Here is a 16839-nt window from a genome sequence, read left to right as displayed (position 1 = left end):
TTATTCCACATAGCCTTTATAGAATAAAGCTGGAGCTGGGTAGGAGTGTAAAATTTTCTTAATTGTTCCTTAATCATTGTCTAATTTGGTTTAAATTAATGCAAGGAAAAATAGTTTTAGGGTATTGATGAGTGACACAAAATAGAGAAAAGTGTAGCTTTGGTTTGGTTTGTGACAAACATCAATTAATAATATTAGAATAACAAAAGAGTAGGGTAGGCATGTGTGTGTTTGATGAGTTAATAATAATAATAATAATAATGATATTTTGGAAATAAATAAATTATACGTTGCTTTGTTTGGTGGTTTTTGCGGGACGAGACAACCTACCAGTGGTTGAAGAGAGAGTTTTTAACTTTCAATAATAACAGTAACAACAGAGAAAGAAAGAGAGAGAAAGTTAAGATTTTGAAGTGTGAAGTGAGAGAGATGGATACTGCAATGCTATGAAGATGGGATCTCAGCCTCACCCTCATCACCACTCTCTTTGATTCTGCGAAATCTTCAATCTTTTCAATCCTTCATCTTCCATCTTCCATCTTTCAGGTATACACTTTTCTCATTTTCTACACAGATCTTCTTCCATTGCATTACAGCTACTCTTCAATGGGGGTTTGCCTTCAATACCCATCTCCCCTTTTTCTTCTTCATTCCGTCTCTCAGCTTCTCAGAGCCTCTTTTTCATCTTTCTTTTTGTAAAAAACCTTACTTTTTCTTCTCCAACTCCAATCCTTATGTATGGATGGATCTCCCAATGTTTGCATTCTGAGGGAGATCCATCACCCTCTGTTTCTCCTTCCTCTAGATCCACTAACCCCATCTTCAATTTTCCCTTTTCACCATTTCTACTTCACGCAACCTACTTCATAAAGTAACTGCTCCTGTTTACTTCCACTAACCTCATCACTGGAATTTGTTGGAATTCCCATTATGAAGAACCAGATGTACCCACTTTTCACTGGCCCAGCTCTATGTTTTTAGTTTGCTTTTGCTTCCAATGGATCAAGCAAATATATGTAATATTCACGTTTCTTATGTTGCCTACCTACACTTACTTCGTCTCATCATCCTTGATTCACTCGCTTTGCTTTGTCCACATGCTCATTTCACTCACTCTTGTCTTTTTGCATTTTCTAATTTCATTAATATCCTTCTCTTCAATATGTTTCTTTTTTCGGAATGAATTAACACCTGTTAACTCTTTTTGTTTTTATTCGATCATTCTTTTCCAGAAAACACAGCATTGCATTTCCTTTCCCTTTGTTTGCACTTTTAATATGGTTTCTCTAACTGAATATGAATGTTCTCAATTACTTCATTGAGCTTTCCCAATATATATTTTTTGGCTGCTTTCTCTTAGGTAAATATGGATGATCTATCCATAACGAGTGTTGAATTCTGGCTAAAATTCCATTTCAGTATTCTTTTCGATTCCACTGTTTTGCAGTATTACTTTGAGTACCGCTTCAAGGAACTAGTACTGTTTCTCAATAGCGCCTCTTTTGCGCTGCTTTGAAAAAGTCTGATGGGTTCAAGATTCCCATCTCATCAGCTCAGTAATGGCCTGTATGTATCAGGCCGGCCTGAACAGCCAAAAGAAAAGCCTCCGACAATGAGCTCAGTTGCAATGCCTTATACTGGTGGTGACATCAAGAAGTCAGGAGAATTAGGGAAAATGTTTGATATCCCCATGGATGGTTCTAAATCTAGAAAGTCTGGTCCAATAAATAATGCTCCTTCGAGGACAGGATCATTTGCAGGTGCTTCACACTCTGGACCTATAATGCAAAACGCTGCAGCTCGTTCTGTTTATATTACATCTGGTAATGTATCTGCTGGAGGCATGTCTGCTTCAGCCTCAATGAAAAAGACCAACTCGGGTCCATTGAACAAACATGGGGAACCAGTCAAGAAGTCTTCTGGCCCCCAATCTGGTGGAGTTACACGCCAAAACTCTGGTCCAATTCCTCCAGTTCTTCCTACAACTGGTCTTATCACATCTGGCCCATTAAATTCATCTGGGGCTCCGAGGAAAGTGTCTGGTCCATTAGATTCTACAGGATCAATGAAATCACATACTTCTTTTGCAGCACACAATCCTGCTGTAACCACTCTCAGTCTAGATGACGAATTTTCCTTCAGGAGGAACTTCCCAAAGCCAATATTGTGGTCCGTGATTCTGATTTTTGTAATGGGATTCATTGCTGGTGGTTTTATTCTTGGAGCTGTTCGCAATGCCATTCTCCTCATTGTTGTCGTAGTTCTTTTTGCTGCGGTTGCTGCACTATTTACTTGGAATAGTTGTTTTGGAAGGAAAGCCATTGTTGGTTTCATTTCCCGTTATCCTGATGCAGAGCTTAGAACTGCCAAGAATGGGCAATTTGTGAAGGTTTCTGGGGTATGTAACTTTGAACCACACATACATGTATAATACAGTTAATTAAGTGAATGATCGCGAGAAAAACAGTCCTGCAAACACGCACATGCACACCTAAGCACCCACGCTTTAATTATTTAATTCATCTGTTGATTGGTGTATATTGCTTTTATGCGATTCACATTGATGAATTGAATGGTTAGCTGTCATCTTGTCTATATTGTTTATATATGCCTGAATGAGAGAAATAGATTTGTAATTAATTCTACCTTTTGAAGGTGGTTACCTGCGGTAATGTTCCTCTAGAGTCCTCCTTTCAAAAAGTTCCTAGATGTGTTTATACATCCACAAGCTTGTATGAATACAGAGGATGGGATTCCAAAGCAGCAAACCCAAAACATCGTCGCTTTACATGGGGACTTCGATCAGCTGAGGTAATTGCATTAATCTGTTCAGTCTTCAGATTGCCAAAATTTCAAATTTGATAAAATATTCAGGATTTCTTGATATACATTTACCATGGAAGTGAGTTAGATGGTGTGTTTTCCAATTGAATATACAGGAACTGTTGAGAGAGAAACAGAGTCATTTACTGAACTCTGTTGATTGTAGAATCACAACAAAAATACTGAATGGATTACTTTAATAAGGAAGGTTTTGCAAAATATAGTGAATGTATATTATTTTAATACATGGATCACAATTTCCCTAGTTGCATGTCTCAATGCAATGTGAAACTAAACATACCTTTTCTAGACTGCAATTAATGCCACACATAGTGGCTGCAATTAAGGTGGACTAGGGATAACTTTGATAAGTCAGCTTTCCGAGACCCCTCATGCTCAGGGCTATGGGTTTGGAGTGTGGGTGGCAGTGCAAATGACCCACTAATGAATCCAGTATACCATCATTTAAACCCTATTTAATATCATAAAATCAGCTTATAAGATAAGAATTGTCTAAGCTTTGTAAACACTATCCAAGGCATATCTTTAGGAGATGTGGGACTAAACACACCTTCGTGAGGCTGCAATCAAAGCAGACCAAAGAGTTCGCAATCGATGCTGGTTCGGATTTACTGCAATCAATCGACACTCCAACACTTTTTGACCAATCTTTTATATTAACTGTTATGTAATATAAAATCATTCGGAGAGTAATGCCCTCAATAAAGAAAAATGTTAGTTCTTAGATTGATCAGAGCATAGTAGTCGATAGTGGGATATGGCATTGCTATAGCAAAGTAGTAATGGGGACTGACCATAGAATTCGATTGGCATAGGGACTTCACTTGCAATAATCATTGTGGCCAAAATAGTGTCTTTTCTCGCACTATGGCAACGTTACTAAGATGGCCTTCAATTCAAACCATTTTTTTTACCCTTTAGAAATTTTAGGGCTTTTGTTTTGGGGTAAAATTGTGACCTTCACCCTCTCCCCCTAAGATTTTCCAATGCGTTTTTTGATTCAGAAACATCATAGGGTTCGAAACCCTTCCTAGTTCTTCTCCATTCATTCACTCAAAAGTCACTTTTGTTTTGACATCTGGTCATTCACACTTATCAGGTCTGTGTTCCCTTTTTGTGTTGGTATCCTGTTTCTTTTTCGTTCAGATTCCAATCTTTATAGTCTCTTACTTTTTTAATGTGTTCTGTTTGTGTTTTTTATTAATTTCACTGTCATCTTTTTTCTTTTTTTTGACTTCATTCCTATCTTCTTATTTATTACTCTTAGATTGATGATGATTGCGTGTAAACGATGACTTATTTATCATGGATTTCTTTTTTGGTTTTTAGTATTTATATATGTGGTATATATTATTTACTTCATAGTATACTATTTAAAATAGAGGCCCTCTTGCTTTCCACCATTTTGCTATAGCATTTTTGGAGTTGACCACTTCCTGCCAATATCTGGGATTGATGACTATGATGAGTATGGCCATTTACTCTAGCAACAATGACAATGGTACATTCTAACTAGGAACCAGAAAAGGATGGAGATGCAACTAATGATTGATGAAGTCAATAACACAAATGATAGTCTTTGACTAGTTCTCCAACACAGGAATGATTAAAGCCTATGACTTCAATTATTGGGAAGGGAATCAGCCAGGTTTTTCAAGTGCCTGAGAGCAGGTGGACCAGGTTAAGCCTTAAGATTATGGTGTTGGGCTTGGTCTCAAACCCTAAAGCACTTTCAAAAAGAGTTGAAATGGAAGCAATGGGAAAGAAGAGGGAAGAGGAGATGAGCATTGATGAGTGAAAATAGTGTACATGTTATATTCTAACAAGGGAACAACACAACGAGCACCTAAAGAAAATTACCTGAGGTTTGACCCTAACTTATTTACATTGTAATAAAATTATCAACATAGAGTGCTAACAAATTAATGTTCCATTATAGTCACCAAATATTGGTGAATCCAATGAGATACACAGCTCTTCCATTGAGCTCTAACTGAAAGGATACTGAAAATTTTGGTTTGTAGGAGCTTGTTGCACAATCTATTTGAAGTTATTGAGAGTAAAAGGCTTTGTTATGTTTATTATTTTTCTATAGTTCTATCCGGCCTTCTTTTGAAGCCAGAAAAATGTAAATATTACCCGTAAGTGCATAAAAAGAAGTTCCTCCGGTAGTTTCACTTCTGACACTGAATGTACTTCTTGCTCCTAATCGAGGAATATGGTGGTGTGGGCTTTTGATAATGACATTCTGCTCTTTGACTACTAAGAATATTCTTATTCTCATAGGTATATCTTCACGGTCGTGTGATACTCGCATTGTGTGTGTGTTGTGTGGATTTGAGTCTAATCTAGTTGATTTAAGCTTTCCACTATCACCTTATTTGTAATGTTTTCATATGTTGGGGTAACTAAAATTTCATGTTGGATGGCAAATACTAATTATATTCTTGAGAAGACCAAACTTTAAAACTGTATGTTCTTTTTCAGAAATAAAAATATATGCAAGTATGTTTTTGAAAAGCTTTTATCTTTGCAGCCCCCCTAGATTGCACTAGGATGCTCTTCGCGTCTTTTGAATTTTGCAGGATAGCATGTGAAAAACACTTTATATTCACTTGCCTTGCATTTTATTCAATGCAGAGGCATGTGGTGGACTTCTACATCTCTGATTTCCAATCTGGCTTGAGAGCATTGGTTAAAACAGGCTATGGTGCAAGGGTGACTCCTTATGTTGATGATTCCATTGTTATTGATGTTAATCCAGCCAATAAAGACATGTCCCCTGAATTTCTTCGATGGTTGGGGGAGAGAAAACTTTCTAGCGATGATCGTATAATGCAATTAAAAGAAGGGTAACATTGCAAAAATGCTTCTAGAAAATAAAGTTCAGAAAACTTAAGATGGAAATATGTTCTTATGTAATTGTCACTGATATTTTTTGTAGGTACATCAAAGAAGGTAGCACGGTTAGTGTAATGGGGGTTGTTCAAAGAAATGACAATGTGCTTATGATTGTCCCTCCACCTGAGCCTTTGACTACCGGATGCCAATGGGCCAAATGTATATTTCCAGCTAGCCTTGAGGGTATTGTTTTGAGATGTGAAGATACGTCAAAGATTGATGTCATTCCAGTGTAGTCATCCTCTCTGGTAACCTCGTAGGTATTCCTCTTTAATGAAATATGTCTTCCCATGTCCAAAATGATGGTGGTGGTGGTGGTTGTTTGTATTTTGTAAGCATATACGCGATGTTGGTAAGTGTGATGATTCTGCCATTGATATGGTGATTTCGTTTTTCCTCCACACTCAACTCCTAGTTTGTTGTATAGCTAATGGAAATTCTTATTCGTCTATTTTTCCGAAGGATTTTATACTTTTTAATGGACGTGGTTTCATATAGTGAGAAGTTGTGTATTCAGAAAAGACTCTGTTGTTTGAAACTGTGAAGGGAATCTATCACACACGATTTGTGAATTACCTGATGCTGAACTACGGATAAAATATTGAATATAGCCATAGCCAATTTATTGGAATCATATGACTTATCCTGCTGCATATCATATCACATTTTTCTTTCATTTTCCTCCATTCGAATGTGAATAACGAGGGTTAAAACATAAGGAATTATAGGGGACATTCATGGTTTGCCATCTCAATTTTATCATTGATTCCAAATGAATTTACCAGAAAAAGTAATTGAAGAATGTAACTTGTACCTATTATGATTTATATATCTTTCGCACGGTATTGATAATTTTCATTGTATATTTGGTCTGTCACTCGTTTTAGAGACTCCAAAATGTTTGTTTTGATCTTTAAATGTAATGGGCATCCAATCTAATCATGAAAATGCTTTTTATAAAGCATGTGTTGCTATATATAAAACGAAAGAATTCAATATCATGTATGCATATAAAGAACTTAGCGGTAGAAAAGATTTCTTAAATTAAACGAATAAATTCAAATTCAGAAACAAATACAAATATTTAAGTGAGTGAAACGTGTAGTGCAGAAAAGGGTGAGTGAGAAAGAAAAGAAGCAACGTGTTGAGTGGTGGTAGATTGTGGTGTGACACGTACACAGTAACACAGCAATAACCGAGTGACAGACTTGTACATAAGCTACCGCGGATGAAGGAGAAGATCAAGAAAGAATTTTGCAGTCATGGATAAAGAGCACACGTCGGTGAGAGTGTTCCTGTTGGTGTTGTTGATTATGGTGTTGTTCTGTATCTGCAGTGGTAATGGTAATGCAGATGATGAAACACAGAAGATGAAACCATCTTTTGTGGAGTGGCAGAGACTAAGAAGCGCTTATTCTGCCTATGTGGGACTTTTTTATCCTACGGATTGGTACAACACGCTTAAAAACCTTCTCAATCACGCATATGTCCGTTTGTTTCCTCCAGATATAGAGTAAGACTGCACTCAGATGATTCTTTCTTCATTAATTTGTGTGACCATGAATCGATTATTAATGTTGTAATGTTTGAAAAAGTTTTAGAATAAAGGAGAAAGGAACAGCAAAATCAGCAGCTGAAACCGTAGTCAATGTCAAAAACTCCCTCTCTCAGTCTGATGCTGATACCAAAACACACGAAGAACTTTGATCTTGATCTCGTTTGTTTTCTGTGTTACCTTATAAATATTTGTAACCACTCTGCCGTGTTATTTATGATAAACTGTTTCGTGTTATTTATGACACTGCTGTTTACGTGAGTTTAGCAGAAAACTACAAAATACGATGCATGAATTTCTCTCAGAAGTGAGCTTCACACTTATGAATTAAATTAATTAGCAGATTAATTATAGAAAAAAATCATTAATTTTTAATGATTTTGTACTTAAAAATTAAATGGAGAAAGAAAGAATTATACCTTAAAAATGGAAAATTGGAAGTAGATTTAATTGGCGCAAAAAACAAAAAATGAACGGTTGGGATTAGAGCGGAGATGGGATTGAACGGATAGGATGGATTGAGAGTGGAAAGTGGAGTCCGCATGAGAGTGGACTCTGAGTGATATATGGCATGGTCGTCTCTCGGTCCGAACGAATGTGTGATCTGTGAGAGTTTGCAGAGAGAGAGAGAGAGAAGAAGAAGAGTCAATCGGAGAAGATGAAGAAGAAGACGGTGGCGCAGCCGAAGTCCGGCGACGGTGACACCGTGCATTCACCGCTTGTCACTTATGCTTCCATGATTTCTCTTCTCACGCTATGTCCTCCATTTGTCATTCTGCTGTGAGTTAAACCCTAATCGTTTTCCCTTCTCCATTGTTGTTATTATTGTTGATTTCAACCTGCTATGATCAAATCTGATCTGAATGAATTCGGATATGGAACTGAATGTATGCAGGTGGTACACCATGACTGCTGCTGACGGATCTGTTTCTGAGACGTGGAATTATTTGAAGCAGAATGGGGTGCAGGGCTTCCTAGATATATGGCCTAGACCAACTGCTACGGCTTACAAAATCATTGTGGTCTATGGTGTATTTGAAGCAGCGCTTCAGCTCCTTCTGCCCGCCAAAACCGTTTACGGCCCTATTTCTCCAACTGGACATCAACCTGTCTACAAGGTCAACACACCTCACACCTCTCTCGAAATCCATACTTTCGCATGTCAAATCCTTACTTACTTCACTTCACTGACCAATCTCCGTTTTCCATTCTTCAGGCAAACGGTGTGGCGGCGTATTTAGTCACCTTGATTACTTATATGGCCCTTTGGTGGTGAGCCTTTTACGCCTCGGCATTCTCTTTCTTCTAACAGTCATTCACTCCATCTTCAATATTCTCTGTTATCTTTCACAAGTGCATCTTATTAGTAGTCACATTCAATTTTTGCACAAAAACTAATAGTCAGTAACCGATAATAGAAATTTGAAGACACGCTGTTCGGATTCGCTAGGAATAGAACTTGTCTTGATCTGGAATTACTAATAATGTCCATTGAATATGTTGGGTTGAACAAAAAGAAAAAAAAAATGGTACTTTCCTTTTGAATTTATCAGCTTTGTCAAGGAAGGTTTGTTTCTCAGCTGTTGTAGGGTAATGCAGACCATTACAGATTAAGTTGAATTTCCCTTTGTTCTTCTATAAGATGGCTGTTGTTACTTTCTTGCTTGACAAGATTTTTATTTAGAGCAGGGTGTTTCTGTCTCTTACTTTTTCTGTGACGAACCGCATGTCTTTTTTTTTTATACATTTTTCAGGTTTGGGATATTCAACCCAACAGTTGTTTATGATCATTTGGGAGAAATATATTCAGCACTCATCTTCGGGAGCTTGGTCTTCTGTATTTTGTTGTACATAAAAGTGAGGCAAAAATATCAGAAATTACGAACTATCTGTTACCTATTAATTTGAAATGAATTTTCTGATTTTTATTATGTATGCTAGGGTCATTTGGCACCATCCTCAACAGATTCTGGCTCATCTGGAAACATAATCATTGATTTTTACTGGGTAAACCTTTTTACTTTGGCTAAACAGTTTTATACCAATTATCTTCTTTGATGTCTGTTTATTTCGACTGAAAATAGCCAAGATTGCAAAAAGAAACAGTGATTGGTTGCATGATGAATCTGGGTAAACTGGTTTATATGATTTGTTGGTATCAGATGTGAGTATGATTGAAGGAGTCTTTCTTTGAAATTACCTTAGAATGCATCTTGCATTCTTAAGTTCTTACAGAAAATCACAACCTTTTTCCTCTAGTCTCACTGAAAGTGCACTCGTGCGTGACGCAACGATTGATCTTTTGAAACTCTTGTTGTAGGAATGTCTTGATGTTTTTGTGATTGTAATTCCCACTTTTGTTACATAAGGATAAATTGCTTAAGTAAAAATCGGTTCACTTGGGCTGTTTTACATTAAGAATTATGTTCACCCTTTTTGTAAATAATAGCATTCTAATGTCTTGTCATTCTTGCAGGGGATGGAACTCTATCCGCGCATTGGAAAATATTTTGACATAAAAGTTTTCACCAACTGCAGATTTGGAATGATGTCATGGGCAGTTCTTGCGTTGACCTACTGTATAAAACAGGTTGGGTCTCATAATGTTTCTTCTTTGCATAAATATTGAAGTTAATTAAATACCAAACTGTGTCAGCTGCTTATATGAGCTGCTGGTTTGTTGATTGTGCTATCCCGTTGCACTTCCTTAGTGGCCCTGGTGGCACCAACTTATCACCACCGTGAGTAGGATGTGAGATGGATACAGTACTAGATGAATCCAGAACATGAATTTGTTTCATAAACATATCTTTAGATGTTTCCTGCCTTCGTTAATTGTATAATTTTGTATTCTTGTATTGACAGTATGAAGAAAATGGAAAAGTATCAGACTCAATGCTTGTAAATACTGCATTAATGCTAGTATATGTTACCAAGTTTTTCTGGTGGGAGGCTGGATATTGGAACACAATGGATATTGCACACGATCGAGGTTTACATGTGTCCTATTATTGTTTCTGTTGGACATACCTGCTCTATTGTTTTGTGTTACTATTTTTGTACTTTTGAAGCAAGGTTATTAAAGGAGAAAGAACAGTTTTTTGGGGGAGGGGGGTGCTGTAACTGTATCGATTTGAAGCCTTTTTCTGATTAGAAAATAATTGTTATTATTAGATTTCATAGGTTATTAAAATTATATTGCTGTTTTGCTAAATTCATTATGCGTGTTGCTTAATCTCATAGCACTTATATCTTGCAGCTGGATTTTATATTTGCTGGGGTTGCTTGGTGTGGGTTCCATCTGTGTATACATCTCCTGGAATGTACCTTGTCAACCATCCCCTAAATCTCGGCATTCAGGTACCATCTGCATTCTGTTTGTGATGCTTATCTGTTGTAGTCCAATGGCAACGGGGAACAAGAAGTGAAGTTAGTGGAGTTGCCTTCAAAGTTTTTCTTATTTTTATTCTTTTTAATTTCTGACTTCTCTGAAAATTTTCATTTTTGTCTTCCAGCTAGCGATCTCAATTTTATTGGCTGGCATTCTTTGCATATTCATCAACTATGACTGTGACAGGCAAAGGCAAGAATTTCGTAGGACAAATGGAAAAAGCACCATCTGGGGAAAAGCTCCGTCAAAGGTGTAGTACCTTGTATTTGCTGTCTAAATTTCATTTGGGCTCTATTTTCTTTAGAATGTATGTCAGAGAAGGCTTACACAGATATTTGCCAATAGGCTTTTATATAAGGTAGACATAATGAATACTTTTGCAGATAGAGGCCTCGTATACCACTACTACTGGGGAAACTAAAAGAAGTCTTCTTTTAACCTCTGGATGGTAAGTTTTGACTTAAATTTGCTTACTAAGAAGTGAGACCATACCTGCATCCTCTCTCTGATTTTTGAGGTTTTTTGTAGGAGATGGCAATTGATTTAATAGGTTCTAATTCCTATAAAAGGTGGATGTTGATAGTTTACATTCAGAATGAATTTTATTTGTTAACCGTTGGGTGCTTTTAATTTCTGTAACTCTTGTTTTTTATATCTGACGTAATGTTGTTTGCGTAGAGTACTCTCTTTTTTTCAGAATAAAAAAATGCCTGTGTTTAAAAATAACTACACCTTTGTCTTAGAAGAAATGCCAATTCTCAATTCTCTTTTTACGTTGGTACTTGCAGGTGGGGATTATCTCGTCATTTTCATTATGTCCCTGAAATACTGGCAGCTTTCTTCTGGACAGTCCCAGCTCTTTTTAATCATGTAAGGGTATCTTTTTTCTTTGTACAAGTCGAAGTTTGGAGAGAATGTTGAGCTCAGTTTTTCTTTTCCATTGCAGTTTTTGCCTTACTTCTACGTGATCTTTCTTACCATCCTTCTCTTTGATCGAGCAAAACGAGATGATGATCGATGCAGATCCAAGTAAGCGTTCAGTTCAATTATTCTATCTGTTGATGTTACCTCTTGTATGATTTTGTTTCCCAAACACCCTCTTTAGCCTGAACTACGATGTTTCTTAGTTGCAACTTAATGCGGGGATACATAGGCATGATTTGTTTAGCATTATGAAATCAACACGACGGTAGCCCTGTGGAATTATACTGTTTCGTAAGTGTGCATGCAAATAACGGTATTAAAAAGAAAAATAATCTTGAGCACATCTCAACATAAAGTGGTAGTTCTGGCAAAATAAGCAAATTTATAAAATCGTTTCTATCCATATTGCCAACAATTTGTTTTCCATGAAAACAGCTCAATTATAAAGAATAAAATGAATGGTTCTTCAAAACCATTATTTTATTAATGATGAAATCATTTAGATTGTCTGAAATTGGAACAGTCTGTCCTTCTTGTGGATCATGACCATTGCAAATGAAGTTGAAATTTTTCATGGCATGCAGGTATGGCAAGTACTGGAAACTATATTGCGACAAGGTACCCTACAGAATAATTCCAGGAATATACTGAAGAAGAATGATTATTGATGAAAGCTTGTCTCTGGTCACAGTTGGCTTTTATGCCATGCGAAAACTGTGAAAACTAAGGAAACCATCTGTTGCCTTATATTGTTTACAGCCTTTGTTTTGGTGTCTCCTTGAGACGCATGTTAGAGTAGACTTTCTCTGAGGAATATTAATTATTGAACAACAAATTTTAATCTAATGTCGGAACTTGATTTTGGGGTCTGTTAATTTGTTTATCTATCATGTTCTTTGCTGGCAATGACTTGTGAGAAAGGTTGCATGATAAGGGATGCTTAGTGCAATTTTAAGTTTTACTATGTTGGTTACCATACTTTTAATATCTGTTTTCTTCCTTCACATAATCTAAAATCATCAGAATAACCAATCACAACGACCAAAATGCACAATATTCTAGACAGTTACACAACATTGGTAAACCAACCTTTAGGCTAGAAGCTTGCAATTTAGTCTGTTCACTTTTTTAACCTCTTCAATCAAAATTTATACTTTTGGATACTCCATCAAAAATATACAAAAAGCATCCACTTCCTTAAAAGATGAAAATTCATTAAAACCACATGAAAGTATTATCCCTTCCCGAACTTAAAATGAAAATTATATATATATATATATATATATATATATATATATATATATATATATATATTGGGTTTGCTAACGCGCACGTCTGTTTTTCAGTTGGTACGTTTTAGCAATGTGTACCGGGTTTTAGTAGACAAAAATATTCTTATATATCATGGATTCTAAGTTTTAAAAAAAAAAGAAACCTCCCAAACCCTTACTCACCTCTCTCATTCCTCTCAACCCTTTCTCTTTCATCTTTCTAACTTCAATCTTTTCTCTGTCTCTCTCATTCCTTTCAACCTTTTCTCTTTCATCTTTCTTACTCCAATCTTTTCTCTGTCATCCCTACTGTAGCCCCAATTGAAAAAATCAAAAATTTCTCTCAACCCTTTCTCTTTCATCTTTCTCACTCCAATATTTTCTCTGTCATTTTTACTGTAGTTCCAATTGAAAAAATCAAAAACACTTGCCGTTAAACAATCTTACAAAAAAAATGATTTTATAATGAGTTTTCATCTTATAATTTTTGTCTTATCTAATTTTATCCAATTTTCACAAGTATAAAGGAATTGGTAATTGACCTGAAAAAAATCAGAAATGCTTGTTGTTAAACAATTTCTTACAAAAAATGATTTTATAATGAGTTTTTATTTTATAACTTTTGTATCAAAGGAATTGGTAATTGGCCTAGAAAAAATCAGAAACATTAATTTAATTGTTAAACAATTTCTTACAAAAAATGACTTTATAATGAGTTTTCATTTTATAATTTGTGTCGTATATAATTTTATCTAATTTTCACAAGCATAATGACATCCAAAAGAATTGGTAATTGGCCTAGAGGGTTTTTTTAGAGATGATGATTCAACATATGCAGATGATGAGGGTTAGTGAAGATGGTGAAATTGAAGAGATCTTGAATGAACCTTTGCCTGAAGGTGAATATGTCAATGACTCAACTCTTTACAAAGGCAAATTGTTTAAAGGCAAATGTTTCTGATTTTTTCAATTGGAACTACAGTAGGGATGCCAGAGAAAAGGTTGGAGTGAGAGAGATGAAAGAGAAAAGATTGAGAGGAATGAGAGAGGTGAGTAAGGGTTTGGGGTTTTTTTTCTTTTTTTTTTAAGTTTTGAGAATGAAAATTATTAAAATACCCTTAACCTTAAAACTTAGAATCCATGATATATAAGGGTATTTTTGTCTACTAAAATCCGGTACACTGCTAAAATGTACCAACAAACAGGTGTACGCGCGTTAGCAAACCCCATATATATATATATATATATATATATAGGGTTTAGAGATGATGATTCAACATATGTTGAAAGGGCATATATTGATTTCGGGTGCCACTTAATTTTAATTATCGTGTCTTTATACATTGCAAATTGCAAAGTTTGTTTCATTTGTAATCAAGGTTAGGTGAGGAGTAACACAATTTTTGTTTCATTTTATCTTTCATTTTAAAAGTTGTTTACTCTTATAAAACACCCATTCTCAAGTTGTTTTGCTGCAATTTTTTGTCCTTATAACATCTATGTGACTTTGGAAATAAAATAAAAAACAAAAAACTACAATGTTAAGAAAATAATACAGCAGCAAAAAAAAAACAATTAAAAATGATAAAAGTTAAGTAATTAGACATTATAGTTGGTATATCTTCCAAATAATGATTATAAAATAGGGTGAGCGATGGTCAAAGGTAGAAACATAAACATTAAGCTACCTATTTTTGCACAGTTGTTTTTCTTCTTTAAAATAGTTTTGAAAAAAAAAATGATTTTTTGGAATTTTAAATTTAATTTATCTAATAAATAAATTTGATCTAATGTATTTCCGAGAAGCATACACTTTTTTTTATATAAACAAAAGTTATGTAGATTTTTTTTTTAAATTAAAATTTAACTTTTATTTTAATAATCCGGTTTTATTTTGTAAATTTTAAATAGGGTGTGTGTGTGTACATATAAACCATGATAATATAAATGGTGCTCACCTCTTTAGAAAGGCATGTAAGATTAAGAATTTGAAATCTATTTGAGTCCTAGAGATCGGAAAGTTTCACAGGTGTCTGCGTTTATGTTATTGGTGCGATTCTAATTCCTATCACTTTCTCAACCTTTTCGATTTAATGATTTCAATGTTTGTTCAAATTCAAATTATGTCATTCTTTAACTGTTATAGCTCTTTCCGTGCAAATCCACAGATTAGGGTTTTTGTCAGTACCCCTAAATATTCATCTACCTCACCGCCGGTCATTTCGTTCCTTACTTTGTAGAGATTTTCTTTTGAAAAAGATTGTCTTCAATCGTGTTTTATTTTTTGGGACAGAGATGTCATCGTATGACAACGTTGTTGGTGGGAAATTGAAGCTGAAGGGGAAAGCGCTGGATGTGGCGGGTGGGGTGAAGAAGAAGAAAAAGAAGAACAAGAGAAACCAAGATCAACTTCTGCAAGTTGCCGAAGATGAAATTTCAGCAGGTTGATTATCTTTGTTCTTTTGGTTATGGCTGACTAAAACATAAAAAATTTGTATGTGTTTTGTGGTCAAGGTAGCGATTGCAACAATAATCTTAATCGTGTCAAACCCTTCAATTTATGTGTACTTCCTTGAAGTGATGTATATATATTTTTTGTTGCCCTTATTAAGTATGATAAGTGGCAATGTTTTATGAAAACTTTGAATATGAACGATAGCACTTAGATATCAAAACTTTTATCTGAGCTTTGAGTAAGCAGACAAGTGTTCTGTCTTTGTCCATTTTCTTTGATGGCTGTGTTTAATTGACCATACATTATGGTGTATATATATGTAATGGTATTTGATTTAGGTGGAAGCGCAGAACAAGGTAAAGATTCTAATGAGGAGGATACAAATACGGAGAGGGAAATGAGCAGTGGGAAAGGGAAGGTTGCCCATTATGATGATCATCTTACTCCGGCAGAGAGGAGATACATTGAGCAGAGGGAGCAACTTGATGTTCACAGATTGGCCAAGATTTCTAATAAATCTCACCGTGATAGAATTCAAGATTTCAACCAGTATCTTGCAAACATGAGCGAGCATTATGATATTCCTAAAGTTGGTCCTGGATGATTGGTTCAGTGCGCTTTGCGAGTATGAAGCCAAATCCTTATCACTTGTACTTGTTGGTTAATTTCAATGGCAGTGTGCCCTCACAATGGTTATTGTCACTTTACCTTCATACTTTGTTTTGGACCAAATTGTATTTCCTATAATGTGTATTTCTTTTCTCTTCCTGTCCATGGAGAGCTATGTTGTTGCCTTCAACGAAATTTGTCTTTTTTTTATTTATTGTGCAAGGGAAAATGCATGATGCACATAAGCTGCTGATAAGGCTGGAAATGTTTAAATCATAGTATGTCAAATAGTTTTAGTACATATTACATTGGAGCATTTCTTTATTAAAAGTACAGAATAATCATTCTACGTTAAATAAATAAGGGGATCGGATCTTTGTTAGTGCAAGAAATAAAAGGAGCGGATACAACAATACTTTCTGGTTGTTACACACTTGAGCATCAATAATACGTCATTTTTTTTGTGTTGAAGTGGTTTCCCATATAGGTGGGTTTCGAGGTTGAGAATGAAGAGCTTTCAGAGCGTGTTAATTACTTGTAAATATAGCGAAGTTTAATTGAGTTTTAGTAGTAAAGTAATAATATTGTGACAAGAGAATACGTGCTTATGGGCGTTAAAAGTATAAACGAAAACATAAATAAATGTATGATGATAACCAATGTTATAATAAGTAGATCGTTTAATTAATAAACTCCATATCATGACCATTGACAATTGTTACAATATCATGATGTATAAGAATGATACTTAGTTAATTTATAATTTGTAGTTCCTAATAACATATGCCCAAAACGTAATCATCATGGTTCCAGAATGTGGCGCTAATGTTCGGAAGGGTGAGGGAGTAAGAAAAGACGTTCTTTTAAATATTATTATTAGTATCTCTAA

General features: G+C 35.3%; 3 protein-coding genes across 6 annotated transcripts; all 3 read left to right on the top strand.

Moving 5' to 3' along the window:
• Positions 1–315: 315 nt before the first annotated feature.
• Positions 316–7544, top strand: LOC108320636 (uncharacterized membrane protein At1g16860). Of its 4 annotated transcripts, none has more exons than XR_008245450.1 (6): positions 316–546; positions 1448–2398; positions 2656–2811; positions 5485–5696; positions 5789–7258; positions 7347–7544. XR_008245450.1 is itself a non-coding variant. In XM_017552118.2 (5 exons), the coding sequence occupies exons 2-5, from the start codon at positions 1526–1528 to the stop codon at positions 5979–5981; spliced, it is 1434 nt and encodes a 477-aa protein (XP_017407607.1). In that variant the 5' UTR covers positions 316–546; positions 1448–1525; the 3' UTR covers positions 5982–7544. The 4 variants fall into 4 exon arrangements, 2 of the variants coding, with proteins under 2 accessions (XP_017407607.1, XP_017407608.1); XR_008245449.1 differs by having other exon boundaries at positions 7341–7544; XM_017552118.2 differs by having other exon boundaries at positions 5789–7544.
• A 145-nt stretch (positions 7545–7689) lies between these two features.
• On the top strand, positions 7690–12484 carry LOC108320607 (7-dehydrocholesterol reductase). Its single transcript, XM_052868926.1, has 13 exons — positions 7690–8080; positions 8196–8418; positions 8517–8572; positions 9055–9157; positions 9242–9307; positions 9777–9890; positions 10166–10292; positions 10560–10660; positions 10816–10941; positions 11075–11139; positions 11480–11561; positions 11638–11720; positions 12200–12484. The coding sequence occupies exons 1-13, from the start codon at positions 7959–7961 to the stop codon at positions 12264–12266; spliced, it is 1335 nt and encodes a 444-aa protein (XP_052724886.1). The 5' UTR covers positions 7690–7958; the 3' UTR covers positions 12267–12484.
• A 2300-nt stretch (positions 12485–14784) lies between these two features.
• LOC128193310 (uncharacterized) lies at positions 14785–16160 on the top strand. Its single transcript, XM_017552071.2, has 3 exons — positions 14785–14936; positions 15180–15329; positions 15680–16160. Exons 2-3 carry the CDS (start codon positions 15182–15184, stop codon positions 15943–15945), a joined length of 414 nt encoding a protein of 137 aa, XP_017407560.1. The 5' UTR covers positions 14785–14936; positions 15180–15181; the 3' UTR covers positions 15946–16160.
• Positions 16161–16839: the final 679 nt, after the last annotated feature.

The sequence above is a fragment of the Vigna angularis genome, chromosome 9 (assembly GCF_016808095.1).
Source record: "Vigna angularis cultivar LongXiaoDou No.4 chromosome 9, ASM1680809v1, whole genome shotgun sequence".
In the NCBI taxonomy this organism is placed as follows: domain Eukaryota; kingdom Viridiplantae; phylum Streptophyta; class Magnoliopsida; order Fabales; family Fabaceae; genus Vigna; species Vigna angularis.
Note: the sequence above shows the minus strand (reverse complement) of the source record. Positions and strands in the feature narration are given on the sequence as shown.

What these genes read in the sequence shown, in the direction of transcription:
- LOC108320636 (XM_017552118.2), top strand. Translation starts at nt 1,526, where the DNA reads ATGGGTTCAAGATTCCCATCTCATCAGCTCAGTAATGGCCTGTATGTA. An exon ending in GGGGACTTCGATCAGCTGAG is followed by an intron (nt 2,812 to 5,484) that starts GTAATTGCATTA and finishes TATTCAATGCAG; the next exon opens with AGGCATGTGGTGGACTTCTA. An exon ending in ATAATGCAATTAAAAGAAGG is followed by an intron (nt 5,697 to 5,788) that starts GTAACATTGCAA and finishes TATTTTTTGTAG; the next exon opens with GTACATCAAAGAAGGTAGCA.
- LOC108320607 (XM_052868926.1), top strand. Translation starts at nt 7,959, where the DNA reads ATGAAGAAGAAGACGGTGGCGCAGCCGAAGTCCGGCGACGGTGACACC. An exon ending in TGACCTACTGTATAAAACAG is followed by an intron (nt 9,891 to 10,165) that starts GTTGGGTCTCAT and finishes TTGTATTGACAG; the next exon opens with TATGAAGAAAATGGAAAAGT. An exon ending in GGGGAAAAGCTCCGTCAAAG is followed by an intron (nt 10,942 to 11,074) that starts GTGTAGTACCTT and finishes ATACTTTTGCAG; the next exon opens with ATAGAGGCCTCGTATACCAC.
- LOC128193310 (XM_017552071.2), top strand. Translation starts at nt 15,182, where the DNA reads ATGTCATCGTATGACAACGTTGTTGGTGGGAAATTGAAGCTGAAGGGG. An exon ending in CGAAGATGAAATTTCAGCAG is followed by an intron (nt 15,330 to 15,679) that starts GTTGATTATCTT and finishes TATTTGATTTAG; the next exon opens with GTGGAAGCGCAGAACAAGGT.